The 15,538-nt window shown below is 42.3% G+C and overlaps 2 protein-coding genes across 2 annotated transcripts; one reads left to right on the top strand and one right to left on the bottom strand.

Annotated features, from left to right (window-relative positions):
* Positions 1-3,437: 3,437 nt before the first annotated feature.
* On the bottom strand, positions 3,438-4,557 carry LOC105750439 (surfactant-associated protein 2-like). Its single transcript, XM_012548872.3, has 3 exons — positions 4,183-4,557; positions 3,853-3,941; positions 3,438-3,689 (listed from the first exon to the last, which is right to left on the bottom strand). Exons 1-3 carry the CDS (start codon positions 4,271-4,273, stop codon positions 3,609-3,611), a joined length of 261 nt encoding a protein of 86 aa, XP_012404326.3. The 5' UTR covers positions 4,274-4,557; the 3' UTR covers positions 3,438-3,608.
* On the top strand, positions 4,428-11,046 carry LOC111720611 (MDIS1-interacting receptor like kinase 2-like). The gene is given in 8 exon segments (XM_031968630.1): positions 4,428-4,439; positions 6,987-7,082; positions 7,084-7,282; positions 7,285-7,378; positions 8,321-8,667; positions 9,155-9,223; positions 10,547-10,659; positions 10,960-11,046. Coding segments are annotated over 8 exon segments (1,017 nt in total).
* The last annotated feature ends 4,492 nt before the right edge of the window (positions 11,047-15,538 follow it).

Genomic DNA, 15,538 nt, shown 5'->3' with positions numbered 1-15,538 from the left:
TATTTTTGGCCACAAACCTCGCTCAATTAGAATTGCAGATTCTTTCACAAAGAAATGTGACACCGACCAGGGGATCTTTCAACCCTCATTTCTGACACCTCAACAGTATTATGCCAATAGAAAGGCAATGTGATAGGAAGACAGTTGTTCTTAGAATCAGGAAGACCTGGGTTCAAATTTTGCCTTTGTCTCTGGTTGTGTTACTCTGGACATGTCCATGATCCTAGGATCAATCCTTTAATATGTAAATTATTTGGAAAGTTCTTCACCAGGAACCCCCTCTGTTGATAACCATAATTGCTTTAAAGGTTTACAAGGCCCTTCATGGAACATCTCATTTTGATGGGATTTGGCTCCCCTCAATTCCCAGTCAGGGAACCAAAAATGATGAGATCCAGTACAAGGCAGGGAGTTGTGCGAATCCCCTTCTGGTCGGCCCAGGTCCTTCGTAGATGAATATACAAACCCAAAAAGTTAAGCTGGCAAAAGAAGTTTATTATTAGAACTGAGAAGTCAGCTTTTACAGGCTGACTTCTTTAGTGGCGAAGTCCTGACAGAGAAGTAAAGATCTAGCAGAGAAATCCCGACAAAGAGGTAAATAGGGTCCTGTTAAGGAAATAGGTGAGAGAGATAAAGAGGGAGTAACCCTGAAAAGAGAATGCCTTTTCAGTGGGCAGAGGGTAGTAGCTATGTCAAGGAGAGAAGAGTTTCCATGATTCCTGCTTTTGGCCTCTGCAAGGAATCGAGCTGAAGGAAGCTTGTTATATGGGCAGCTCTTGGTGGGGACTGGGAGCATTTTGAGCTGGAATCAGAAAAGAGAATCTTCGAGTTGAATGAGTGTCCCTGGACTAATCTCCAACTCAATAGAGTTGGATGGAAATCTCCATCTCCAGCTCAGGCTGGACTCAACTAGTCCCACCCAGATAACAGAATGAAACCACTTGATCTTGATTCCCTGGGGCAGGTCTCTCAGGGGAGAGCTTCTCTGAGGGAGTTTCCCAAGCGTTCCTCCCAAAATCTGAGAGAACTTAACTGCTCCTGAAATTCCTTATGTGGTTTTAAAAAAAACTTTCAGTGATATTGTATGGCTATAAGATATGCAATGATAATAATCAAAAAATTAAAGCTAAGCATCATTCTAACAGGTACATGGTAAAATGAATGGGCTGCTGACCTTCCTGGAAATATGAGGAATTAGGCAGAAGTTGTGAAAGTATGTCATCAGAAGAAAATATAAATAGAAAAAAAGAAAAAAAAAGGATGGATTGGTTATGAAGTAAAAGCCAGGAAAACTAATTAACTGCCCATTTACTTTGTTGGTATCCACCACAAGGGCACTAGAAGAAGGTACACCCTGTGGTGAATTTATGAGAGGATTAGAAGAGCCTCACAATGGCCAGGCATGGGTGAGCTATACTCGGCATCACTGGAGGGAAAATTCATATAAATGAAGTCAAAGATGCCTGGAAATTTGCCATTTAGATCTCCAGACTCCCATTCAGGGTATCTGTTTCCAGCTATGTTTAAGTGATTTGATAAATGTGTTCACTCCAAGTTATGAGTGTGACTTACTATATTGCCTCTATATATTTGCATTTTAAGAATAAATGTCTAATTGTAGAATTTCAATAGGCAGGAAAAACATTTTAGAAGATAAGAGACCTTTCTAGGGCCCCTGAAATCATTCCAGGAAACAGCTTCCATCTCTATAGATTTATTAAATTAACACAGGTGGAAACTTGTATTTTGGGGGGAAATGGGAATCAAAATGGGGGAGAAGCTGAATAAAAGGGCTTCCCATGTTCCTAAGAAGAGAAATTGAGGGACTCATTCAAGTTCACATAGGTAGGAAATAGTAGAGCGAAAATTTGAACCCTTATCTTCTCCCTTCAAACTTTTTCCTATACATCCTGCTCAAACCTAAGGAGCTAGTTATGGTTAACTCTCTCTTCCCCTTTCTTCCCCAATTATCTTTCTCTTCCAATGAAGATGCTTATATAACTCTAGGCTTGCTTTTCCAGAATCTTGAGTTCTTTTACCCTCAAATGCCACTCTTCTCCCTGAGACTTGGCTCTGTTCCTTTTTGGGTGACCCCTATCTTAGAAGATGACTGAAAGGATGTTAATATCATTATTTTGAATTTACTCAGCACTCAGCTGTACCTTGGAAGCCCTGGAATGAGGAAATGAGAATACAATTTTTTCCCAAGCTGATGTGTTTTTTACAAATTCTTACTTCCTCTACTTTTACAGCTTTTTGATTTTTCTGTAAAGGGGCAGGTGGAAAAACAGGGAGGTTTAACTCATAAGACATAGGCACCTTGGGGATATTCTGAAGAGAGGAAGTGAACTGCCTTAGGTAAGGATATGGATAGTCACAATAATTTATGGGATGAGGCAGGATATCAGTCCTACCCCATCCCCTGACAACTACACACATGGGTTCTGCTTGATCCTAGATCAAAGAGGTAAACTACAGATTGTCTTCTCTAGTCCTTAAGGTTCAGTTCCTGTCCATTTCCTAAACTAGGTACTATGAGAATAGAGGAGAGAGGAAATCCCTTAGATTTTGGGAGATAACAATGGAGAACAACATGGTTAGGAGAATTCTAGGAACCTACATGAACGAGATGAGGTAAGATCTTTAGTTGTGAAAATCGAGTAAGGCTTCATCTACTTCAGAATTGGAGTAGGCCTGAAGGACTTTTGAGCATTGATTCAAGGACATACTTAAGTCTTCTTCCTGCTATCTTCCCATGACATCATTTTCTCCCCATTTCAGTCAAATATGGGCAACTATGTATTTATTAGTCAAGTTTAATTTCTTGGGTAGTTCCCATGTTTAGAATGTAAGATCCTCAGCTAATGAGGATGAGGGTCAGTGGTGGGAGGGGGTATTTGAGTTAGGGATTAAAAGTGTTGACCCTGCCCCTCAAGGTGCTTCCTCCCTTCCATTGTCTGCTGGAAAGGTGGGAAGCCCTTCTCTCAAAAAACATATAATAAACTTTGCTTTGCTTCTAGAGATCTCACCAGCATTTTTTTTTATTAAATGGTGACCCCTCGCCATTTCTGAACCACACATACGGAATCAAATGATCATTGTCCCCCGCTTCCAATTCCCCACACCCCCGGCCAGGTGCTCATTATGTCTGAGATTTGACTTGTCTCTGTGTCAGCTCACAAGTTGAGTGGTTCTGAAACTAGCTATATAGAATGCTAGATCCTCATATGAGGAAATAAGAATAGGAAAAGAAAATTCCCTTCCCCAGTTATCACACAGTGATACCACTAAGTGAGTGGCACAAGAGGAGCTCAGGTCTCCTGATTCTAAGAGGCTGGGAACATTTTAGAACATTAGGAGAATTAGGGGTTTTCTGGTCCACTCCAGTTTTCCATCCTATCTGCCTTTTTCCCTTCTCTTCCCATTGCCCAACAACATAAAGACTCAAATCAATATCCACATCTTTATTAAGGTGCCCAGCAGGGCTAGGATCTGTGAGGCTAAGTCAAGTATTAGCCTCCAACTCCATTGTTTGGGTGTGTGGATATCCAAAGAGAGAAGTTTTGATGTGTGGGTATCACTCCTGCATGGCACTGCTACCACCTGCTTTAGCAGGTGACACGATGAGGTGATCCTGGGCTTAGGAGGGTGATATTGGTCCCTAACGGGAGTTTCAGGAAATGACAGGCCTGGAAGAAAGGGAAAGGTGGTGGGAGACAGAGGGAGGAGGAGGGTGTCCCCCATTCCTGATCCTAAGAGACAGATGGATAAACATACCTTAAACCCGTTTTGTACCCCAAATCCATTTCTCCCACCAAATTCTTGCTCCTTACCTCACTTTCTAGACCATACCTTCTCAAGAAACTCCTGGAAGTGGGAGGCTACTGAGAGGTTCCCAGGAAAAGAATCCTGCAACTTCAGGTGCATGATGATCCTCGGCCCTAAGGGACCATGAGCATAGTTCATGATCTAGGTATCTCATCCCATAGACTTTGGTTTGCCTCAATTTCCAGGTCCTGCTTTCCTCAGGGATCCAAATGTCCAACTTTTCAGCCCCTTTCAAGGACCATCCTCCCGCTCCTAAGTGAAGCTAAGGTATCTGTTCCTCTCACTCCTTTTAGGACCTCAGGGGTCCCTCCCCCCGATTCTTTTTCCCATTGGGGACCACCTCTCCACTCTTACCTGTCCCTTGTGGCTTGCTGGGCAGAATTAAAAGGAGGAAAAGAAGCATCCAAGGTTCCATCATGGCAAACCGATGACTGGAAGGGAGCATGTTCCCTGAATTTTAAGTCAACCCTTTCTTTCTTCTTCTTGTTTCTTCTCTCTCCCCTATTCCTTATCCTACCTATGCCTGCCCTTCTATGCCCCAGAATGGAAGGGGGAAGACTATTTAACTGGATTTTCTAGTTTTTCCTAATAGAGCTATGATGGACTGTAAGGTGAGAGCATTTGAGTTCTGAAGGAGAGCAAAAGGATAGGAGATTTGATGTTTGAGACTTGAGTATGAAAAGGAGGTTGGAAGGAAGTCAGATTTCATCAGTTGCAAGACAGCTGGAAAGAACTGAGGACTAATTGAACAAGGGTGGGAATGGAAGTGTAGACATGGAGGAGAGGAAGGCTGAAGTGTTCTTATGGGCTGTTCCTGGGCTCCACCCCAACCATAACCTCTTGTTCCTTCTTAGGGATTATGTATTAACCTCAATTAATCCCATTATTCACAACACTAATGGTTTTAGGAATGTGAGCCCAAAAAGGAAGGGGTGGGGTAGACCAATTTCCTGAGGCTCTAATTTCCCTACCCTTGGTGGCTCCTGGACCACCAGGAGAATTCACTTCTAAGTGTTCTAACACAAAACAGAAATCCATACATAGATGTACTTATTCAGCCTTGGGCATTCACTAAACATTTTCCTTCTGCTGCTCCCCTACCTGTGCTCCAGCCCCTTTTTACATTCAAACTTGGCATGTTCAACTCAGCAGATAGACATACCAGGCACTCATACACTCTGATTTCTTAAGGATATGCACACATTAAACAAACAAATAAATAAAGTGGTTTCCCCATCACCTTTCATCCTTTCTCCAAACATCTGGCTTCCAAAACCCAGAACAAAACAACAAAACAAAACCTATTTATACACTGGACAAGCAGGTAGCTATAGAAAGAAAAAAGAACACACTAGTATAGACACAGATGAAAAAAAAAAGAGTCAAAAAAAGGACAAAAAGACATAGCAAGTATCATAAAGGCATAACCTAGAGATTATGAGTGATAGAACATCTGGAGAACCCCTCTCCTATATAATAACTAACATTTATAGAAGTATCTATGTGCCAAGTACTATACTAAGTGCTTTAAACTTTACTTTTGCTCTATTTATTTGATCCGCACAACAACCCTGGGATGCAGATGTTGTTATTATCCTATTATCCACACTTTACAGATGAGGAAACTAAGGCAAGCAGAGAAGTGATGTCCCCAGCACCACACAAATGCCAAACGAGTATCTAAAACGCTTTGAACTCATATCTTCCTGACTTCCTTACTTTTTTTCTTTTTTATTTGAAATTAAAGTTTATTATCAGGACAGTTAAAAATAACAATACACACTTGCATAAGAGGTTATTGTCCTGGAGGTTTTCTATTCCTCCCATTTGGAATGCCAAGGAGGAAACAATTACTTTCCAGTAAGATTTAAGCCCCCATGCTCAGAGATGCTAGCTCCTTCTCCCTTTGCTGCCACCAGTCCTCATCTGATTTCTGAATTTCTTAAATTTCTTTATCTCTTACGGCCCAAAGCAGAACTGACAAATTTTTCTGCTCTCTATTCCCTGGAGATGAGTTTCAAAAGAGTTAAGAAAAAAATAATGCTCATCATTTGTAAATTAACAATCTTAATCTTTTATGTTCTTTTACTTGAAATTGCTTTCAAGGAACTATAAGTTCCTTAAGAGTAGGGATTGTTTAATTCTTTGTTTTTTTTTAATCTCCATCACCTAGCATGGCGCCTGATACCATTACCTAATGGCCCCATTAGGTTTCTAGTTCAGGGTTTAAATCCCATGTCATCCATGACACTTTAACCTTGCTGTACCTTAGTTTCCTCATCTGTAAAAATGAGGGAGTTGGAATAGACAGCCTTGGAGCTCCTTTGGCTTTAGATCATGTTTCTAAATGAATATAAGTAGTCAGAAATTAAGTTAGAGAAACACCAAAGGGCATCTCACCAGATGATTCACCAAAAAGAAGACATCATGTATAAGACATATAAAGGTTGCACCATAGATAGGGAGTATCTGGAGTTGGGAACATGGCTCTCTCTGATTTCAAGTCCAGCCTCAGACACTAGCATGACCTTGGCCATGACACTTAACCCTATCTGCCTCAGTTTCCTCATCTGTAAAATGAGCTGGAGAAGGAAATGGTGAAGCACTCCAGTATCTTTGCCAAGAAAATCTCAAAAGAGGTTACAGAGCCAGACATGACTGAGAAACAAGATTGAAACACATTAGAATGGAATAGGATAATATCACTCTTTTGCCTCTCTCCCAAAGGATGAAATTCCTTCTTTTCAGGATGGGATTCTGGGTTAGTCAGGACCTATACTCTCAGCTTAGGGCTCAGCTTCCACACACAAGCCTAATATCTCCCATCTTGTTTCTGTTTTCCCACCTCATCATTATTCTTATTACACTAGTCCCTTGACCTACCTATCTTTCTGAGCTCTGGCTACAGGCAGGAGAGATAAACCCTTAGTTTGGGCTACTCAACATTGTACCAGTCTTCAAAGTCTTCCCTGAAGACCCATCATCTCTTCAGCATCAGGAGTTCACCTTTATCAGGCCTTAATTCACTTGTCTTGCTTCTCTTGGGCATTTAGATCGATAGTCAATCAATTAACTCACAAGCACGTATGAAATGCCTATTATGTGCTAGGTACTAGAGAGCTTATAGTCTATGGTCTCCAACTGCTACTGTGTCCCAGAGTCACAGAGAACAGCATGTCTGGGTTACCCAGGGAAGTGGGTCTGGGAATGGACACTTGAATTCTATGAGAAACTGGAGGGCTAGGAAAAGGGAAGTCTAGAAAACTCTTACTCACCCTCTTGCCCGACCTGTGTTTCCTAGGAACTTGCTGGGATAGTTTAATCTTGTGGGGACAGAATGGTGACATCTCCCTGGGAATGGAGATCCTAGTGTTGATGGAGTCCCTGGCACACCTGAATTCCCCTGGAATCCTTAATGAAACTCAAAACTTTATAAAGGGTCCAGATGGAGCCAGAGGTTGCCATCAGAGAGCTCTGAATTCAGAATCATGGAGGTTGCTTTTGCCTTGCTTGCTGGCTTGTTGGCCTTGTCTGGAAATGGTGAGTTACGGTGAGGGGCCTCATTTTCTGAGGAGAGGGGAATGGATTCCTGAGTCATGAAAAAGCACTGAATTCTTGTATTTTGTTCTTTCCAACAGCTCAACCAATCCAACCAAATACCTCTAGGACTATCTCTGAAGGTCTCTCCCGTATCTCCAGAGGTTTCCCTAGTATCTCCGGAGGTCTCCCTAGTACCTCTGAAGGTCTCCGCAGTATATCTGGAGCTCTTCCCAGTATCTCTGCAGGTCTTCCCACTGCCTCTGGAAGTCTCCCTGGTATCTCTGGAGGTGTCCCTTCTAACTCTGGAAGTCTCCCGATTGCCTCTGGAAGTCTCCCCAGTATTTCTGGAAATCTCCCCAGTATCTCTGGGAGTATCCCCACTGCCTCTGGAGGTCTCCCCAGTATTTCTGGAGGTCTCCCTACTGCTTCTGGAAATCTCCCCAGTATCTCTGGAAATCTCCCCAGTATCTCTGGAGGTCTCCCTACTGCTTCTGGAAATCTCCCCAGTATCTCTGGAAATCTCCCCAGTATCTCTGGAAGTCTCCCCAGTATCTCTGGAAATCTCCCCAGTATCTCTGGAAGTCTCCCACTGAAATCTCCCCAGTATCTCTGGAAGTCTCCCCAGTATCTCTGGAAATCTCCCCAGTATCTCTGGAAGTCTCCCCAGTATCTCTGGAAATCTCCCCAGTATCTCTGGAAGTCTCCCCAGTATCTCTGGAAATCTCCCCAGTATCTCTGGAAGTCTCCCCAGTATCTCTGGAAATCTCCCCAGTATCTCTGGAAGTCTCCCCAGTATCTCTGGAAATCTCCCCAGTATCTCTGGAAGTCTCCCCAGTATCTCTGGAAATCTCCCCAGTATCTCTGGAAGTCTCCCCAGTATCTCTGGAAATCTCCCCAGTATCTCTGGAAGTCTCCCCAGTATCTCTGGAAATCTCCCCAGTATCTCTGGAAGTCTCCCCAGTATCTCTGGAAGTCTCCCCAGTATCTCTGGAAATCTCCCCAGTATCTCTGGAGGTCTCCCTACTGCTTCTGGAAATCTCCCCAGTATCTCTGGAAGTCTCCCTAGTATCTCTGGAAATCTCTCTGGAAGTCTCCCCAGTATCTCTGGAGGTCTCCCTACTGCTTCTGGAAATCTCCCCAGTATCTCTGGAAGTCTCCCCAGTATCTCTGGAAGTCTCCCCACTGCCTCTGGAAGTCTCCCCAGTATCTCTGGAAGTCTCCCCACTGCCTCTGGAACTCTTCCCAGTATCTCTGGAGGTATACTTACTGTCCCTGGACATCTCCCTGGCATCTCTGGAGGTATCCCTACTGTCTCTACAAATCTCCCCACTGTCTCTGGAAGTCCCTCTAGTATCTCTGGAGGTCTCCCTACTGTATCTACAAATCTCCCCAGTATCTTTGGAGATCTCCCTACTGCCTCTGGAAGTCTCCCCAATATCTCCCTAGATCTCCTTCCTGTCTCTAGAAGTCTCCCTAACATCTCTATTGTCTCTGAAGTATCCCTACTGTCTCTGGAAGTCTCTCCAGCATCACTGGAGGTTTCCTTACTGTCTCTGGAAATCTCCCCACTGCCTCTGGAAGTCTCCCCAGTCTCTTTGGAGGTCTCACTACTGTTTCTGGAAGTTTCCCTAACTTTCCCTGTGGGCTTTCCTGAGGGTATCTTCACTCTTTGGGAATTTCTCCACTATCTCTGAAAATCTTTCTCTGGGAGTCTTCACTATCTTTAGACCTGTTCCTCTACTAACTCTTATCCTTACTTTTCTAAGATCTGTCCTTTTCTTCTCAGGATCCTCAGGAACTACCACAACTTCTGCATCTGTTCCAGGAGTCTCTGGAAGTGCTTCTTCTACGACAGGTAGAACCGCTGGTATCTCCTTAACTATCCTCATTCAATGACCCTCATCATCAGGGTCATTTTCAAAGAGGGTGGTGTTGGTACCCAATGTTTACTTCTCTCTTAAGCTCTAGAACCATCTCTAGCAGAATCCCACCTGGATTCTGTCCTAAAGTCAATCCCATGTCATCTGATTTTATTCCTCTTCTCCCCTCCCCTCAAGCACTCAATCAGGCTGGCTAGTCAGTTAGGGGCTGCCCATATTCCAAAATTGTTACTATTTGCCTTGTGTGCTATTCCTCTTTTGGCTGAAAAAGTGTCAAATTTCTCTCCTGTCCTTTTCCATCTTCTTACCACACATATTATTGCTACCTTGAGGTAACCAGGGAGTCCAGTGGACATAGTGCTAGATTTTGAGTCAACAAAACCTGAGTTCAAGTCCTGCCCCAGACACTTACTTAGGTCTGGGACTCTTTTCCACTTTTTGTTTGTTTTCTCATCTGTAAAATGGGATATCCTCAAAAGGTCGTTGTGAAGATCAAATGAAATAATTTGATGCATCTAAAGTCCTTGATAGACCGTGAAATGCTAGGCAGCATAATATAATCAAAACTGGAAGAAACTCAAGAGAGAATAATTCAATTCAGGCCCTAGCTAAAAACGCCTAGCATCTAGCTAAAAGATGAGTTCTCATTAAGTCCATTCCACTTTGGGGTAGCTCTAACTGCTGCATTGAACTGAAGTTTGTTTTCCTGTAATTTACAACTCTTGGTCCTACTTCTCTTCTCTGCAGTCACACAGAACAAATCTAATCCACCATCCACTTGACAGCCTTAGAATACAGAAGAGGGATCATGTCCTTCCTCTTAGTCTCCTTCCTCACTCACCCTTGCCTTTATTTGTAGTTGGGAGAGATGGGGAGGTCATTCTCTCTGATTGAACAGGTGAGTGGAGAAGAGGATATCATCCTGGTCCTTCTTTGTGTCAAGGATCCTGGAGGAGATAGTAGTGGGAGAGTCGTCACTTCTGGCTCTTTTGGATAAAATTAACTTCAAAAACAGAAAGACAAGCCCTACTTCATTTGTAGTAGATGCTCAGTAAATATGGGTTGAACTTATTTGAAGAGAAAATAACCTACACAGAAGTACTTACAGGGTAATGATAGATTATCATAAAATTAGTTTTAGAATCGAAAAGGATCTCTTCCTCATTTTATGGGTGAGAAAACTGAGGCCCAGAGATTGTCCAAGTGACAGAGCTAGGGTTAAGAACTCAAATCTCCTGACTCCTGGGCAAATGCTCTGATTTTTGGAGTAACCAATTACTTGTCTTTCCGATCCCCAGCCCAGAGCACCACCCTCAAACCCCAGAAGAATCCTTTCCCAGACTGGGCCATTGTGCTGATCACTCTAGTAGCTGTGGGAGTTGTCATCCTTTTGTTATTTGTCTTTTGCAAGGTGAGAGCCAAGTGGGCCAGATACTTGATCACTAAAGGGAGGAGGGAGAAGGGAGGAGGGAGGTGAAAGCTAAGGGCTCAGTTGTAGATTGAATGCCTGAATCCCATAGGGAAAAGGAGAGAGGGAAGAACTAGATGATGGACAATTAGATCTCTGAAGAAAATGACCCTTGGGGGACAATTTGGGATTTGGAGACCAGATTCTGAATGGTTGGAGTACAACTTCCACAAAGATAGCTGGAGGCTATCAGGGAGAGGGCCAGACTCCTGGGTTAACCCTTTATACTCCCTCCTTTTCCAGGTTTTTCTTCACTTCCGGCAGGATGTAGACTTTGTGTCACACTGCTGCAATCCAGAGAGAGCAAACCAGTGCTACAACACTAAATAGGGGTGTTGGTACCAGGACCTTTGAATCCATTGCCCTGAGACTTGAAAGAGAATCTGAATTCCCCACCATTTGTCTCTGCCCAGAACCTCCCCATGTTTTTACTCCTTCAAGGAGAACCACTGTGGACCCTACAATTTTCACTTCATTGGTGACCATTAGGTGTCTGGACATGTCTCTGGCTCTTTGAGGGAAGAGTTGAGCTCGGTTGCCCCTGGCTTTATATTACTTCAGATACCTGTTTCTTTTTAATCTGGGAGCATGAGAACCTCCTCAACTACCTCTTACCTTGCCCACTAATAAACACTTTTACTTCCATCCAGTTTCTGGGGTATGAGAAAGCATCCTCCTCCCTCAAAGACCCAGTCACTTAGCATAGTGTCACTCAGGGACTTGGGGCATAAACCACCTGTTTCACAATTCACTCACTAGGGGATCCTCTTTGGCTGGTCTCAGCCTGTCCTCCTCTGCTCCACTTCCCCTTCTTTCCTTTTGCAGGCTGGTAATAAATTCTCTACTGAAATGACTGATTAGACCACTTTAGGTGGGAAGGGAGGGCAGAGGTTGGCTGAGATTGGCTGAGAACCTGGAGAAACTATAGATCAGCAGAGATCAACCTCTCTTCCCTACTCTAGACTTGCTTGTGGAACTCTTTCAGCTCCATTAAATAAAGCATAAATTTTGAAAGTTTTCTTCTGTCTGCTGTGTTTCTATCCTACCTGAGTTCAACCCTAGCTCCCCTCAAGAGCAGCCTTTTTTTTTTTTTTTTTTTGGCCACCTTATTCCTGTGTAATAAAAGGGTTGTGTGCTTCAAGGGATCCTTGAAAGCAATGGAAGTCTATGTGAGTAGGTTTTCGGAACTACCAGCCTAATATTCGGGGAAAAAAAATTAAAAGGAAAAAAAAGAAAGCGAAAGCAATAGAAGGCCAGATAGGACAGACAGTCATCAGCCAGGTGACCACTCATTTATTCATTCAACAAATATTTATTAAGCTCTAGGCAAAGGATCAGAAGCCTAGGTCCCTAGAGAGAATGGGGGCTGAGGTGAGCAAACTAGGTAAAATTAGGTAAAATTCAGGGCTTGTAGGGCTGAGATTATGTCCACTTTTCCACCACAGTTTCCCTGTCTCCCAAGGGCTGGCTGGGAGACAGGATGTTGGGATTCCTCCGTGAATATAGTCCTGACCTGCCTCTTAAGAGTCTCATTAATCTCTTGTTAGTCATTCTTATGAGTTGTTCACCCTCTCACCCTCTTCCCACCCAGCCCTGCCTTACCCAGGCTTAGAGGCTGGTCACATTAAACAAGAAGAAAAATCGATGTGCCCAGCTCCTAAGACCTATATGCAACTTTTCTATTCTTTACTTCCATCGCTTTGTTGAGTTTGGGAAAAGAGACCCCAAAAGTTTGGTGTCATGAAGTGTCTCAAAAGAATTTGCAGACTTGAACCCATCTCCTAGTCAAGGGGACATTTCTCTTTAAACTAAAAACTTGTACAATAAACTTGTCCGCAAACAAGAAGATAAAACAATAATTATATACATGGTTCTGAGTAGACCCTCAGCTTGAACCCACCATCCCCCTTTTTTCTGTTCTTTGGGGTGATAGAATTCTTGGGGACAAGGGATGGAGATCTCAGTCTTCCACAGGAATAATAACTACTTCAAGCCGGAAAGGGGCAAAGAGTTGACTCATTTTATAGGGTAAACCTTTAAGAACCTTATTTCATACAGATTTATGCATCTATCAAAACAGATAGATTGAGTAGGACAAATATTCATTTACTTACTTATTTAGGATATAATGACCATATTTTTCAGATTGAAAACTGCAAGATTTTACTTATCTATTGATCACTTATTCTGATTAAAGAAGCTTGCCAGAAAAGGAAAAAGCTGGGACATAATTAATAATTAAAAACTGGTCCTTTAGGCCTCCTTCTGAGAGCACATACATGATAGGATAAAGCATCCTTAGCTTTGTTTTATAGTTGACATACATTTATGCAGTAACAATTCCACCTTATAGCCACTCAGGAATAATCAAGTGGGTTTTTATTGAAAGGATCTCTCCTGGGAAACTGAGTCAGAAAGATCCCACTTAAGCAGAGGCCAAGGTTGTCTTTCCAACTTTTGCCCAGATATTAACCTCCATCTGTCAGAGCAATTCAAGATCACATTCTTCTGAGTAGATAGTGGCACATTTCTCTCATATGATGGATTACTGACTTGATGACTTTTTTAGACAATCATATCTGAATTCAAAACTCTAAATAATTTCAGCTACGGTCCCAAGAGATTTTATCTCAAATAGCAAGTCTCATCAATCAAAGGTTCAGATGAATTTAGTTCTCAAGGATAATATATCTCAAATAAGTATTGACTACAATCCTACATTAATAACAGTAAGAGATTCATTCTAGAAAGTTCTTAAGTTACTTGTAGAGGATTTCCTGTAGGAACTCTCCCTCTCCCCCCCCGCCCCCCAGTTACAATTTGTTTGGTTTCTCCATTTTCTCCAATTCTTCTGGTTCAGAAGAAACAGGTCCCTTAACTTTGATGTAATGAGTTCAACCTTATTCAGCAGTTCCTTTTTTTTTATATATATATAGCTTTTTATTTACAAGTTATATGCATGGGTAATTTTACAGCATTGACAATTGCAAAACCTTTTGTTCCAATTTTTTCCCTCTTTCCCCCCACCCTCTCCCCCAGATGGCAGGGTGACCATTACATGTTAAATATGTTAAAGTATAAATTAAATACAATATATGTATATATGTCCATAGTTATTTTGCTGTACAAAAAGAACCAGACTTTGAAATAGTGTACTATTAGCCTGTGAAGGAAATCAAAAATGCAGGTGGAAAATAATAGAGGGATTAGTAATTCTATGTAATGATTCATAGTTATCTCCCAGAGTTCTTTTGCTGGGTGTAGCTGATTTAATTCATTCCTGCTCCATTGGAACTGATTTGGTTCATCTTCATTGTTGAATGGGGCCACGTCATCAGAATTGATCATCATATAGTATTGTTGTTGAAGTATATAATGATCTCCTGGTCCTGCTCATTTCACTCAGCATGAGTACATGGAAGTCTCTCCAGGCCTTTCTGAAATCATCCTGTTGGTCATTTCTTACCGAACAATAATATTCCATAATATTCATATACCACAATTTATTCAGTCATTCCCCAATTGATGGGCATCCATTCAGTTTCCAGTTTCTGGCCACTACAAAGAGACCTGCCACAAACATTCGTGCACATACAGGTCCCTTTCCCTTCTTTATAATCTCTTTGGGATATAAGCCCAGTAGTAACACTGCTGGATCAAAGGGTATACACAGTTTGATAACTTTTTGAGCATTGCTCTCCAGAATGGCTGGATGTATTCACAATTCCACCAACAATATTCAGCAGTTCTTACAGCAGTCTCAGTGGTTAGCAAAATCTGGAATGGTCCATCCCGATTAGGAAGCTACCTTTCTCCTTTCCAAGATTTCATCAGTACCTAGTCACCTGGTTTAAATGGATGTACAATGAATTCAAGAGGTGGAGTCTGAGCAAGGAGTCCTTTTAATTGAAGTTCTGAAAGACAAATAGATACTGCCAGTATATAATCTCTTGGAAACCTATCCTTTGTCTGAAAGGACATTTCAAAGGACAGTGATCCAATATCCTGCCTAGGAGCTGTTCTGACTCTGAGAGGCATTTCAATGCTTAGTTTAATGATCTGTTTCAAAATTTCATTCATTTGGTCTACTCTTCCTGAGAAAGGGGGATGCCAAGGGGTATGGAATTCTCATTTAATTCCTAAACACATCATGACATTCGGTAATACCCTACCAGTAAAATGGGTTCCATTGTCTGAGTCAATTCTTTTCACTAACCCAGACTGAGGAATGATCTTTTCAAGGAGGATTTTGCTGACCCCAGCTGCCATAGCTGAGCTCAGAGCATAGGCTTCCATCCATCCAATTAAGTGATTTACAATTATCAGTAAATGTTTAAGTTTCCCAATTAGTGTCATTTTAGTGAAATCCACCTGAGTACTTTGGAAAGGTCTTAGTGAGATTTCTCTTCCCCCCTTCATTTGTTTCCTCAGGAACTTTTTGTTAACCTTCTGGCACATCACACATCTTTCTATGAATTGTTTTGCCACTGTATAAATCCTAATATACCCAAACTGTTTAAGAATCATATCATGCAGTGATCTCCAGTTGAATAGAAGGCTTTTCCCAGAGTCTGGGAACCCCATGAAGGGAATGCGGGCGACCCCCAAAAGATCTCAGTTTCAATGGGGGATATTTGACCAAGATCTCCAATTGAATGAAGTCACTTAACTTGGGAAGGGTTTGTCTGGAAAGACATGCTTTTCCCAGGGGAGAGCCCAAGACCTCATATCTCCCTTCTTTTACAGATTAAAGGGGACATAATTTCAGGGTTCACCCCTGTCATAACCTTTCCTTCTCTTTCCTTCAACCACTCATGAAGAC

This window comes from Sarcophilus harrisii, chromosome 4 (genome assembly GCF_902635505.1).
Source record: "Sarcophilus harrisii chromosome 4, mSarHar1.11, whole genome shotgun sequence".
NCBI classification, from domain to species: Eukaryota; Metazoa; Chordata; class Mammalia; order Dasyuromorphia; family Dasyuridae; genus Sarcophilus; species Sarcophilus harrisii.
This window is presented reverse-complemented; position numbering and strand designations above follow the sequence as displayed.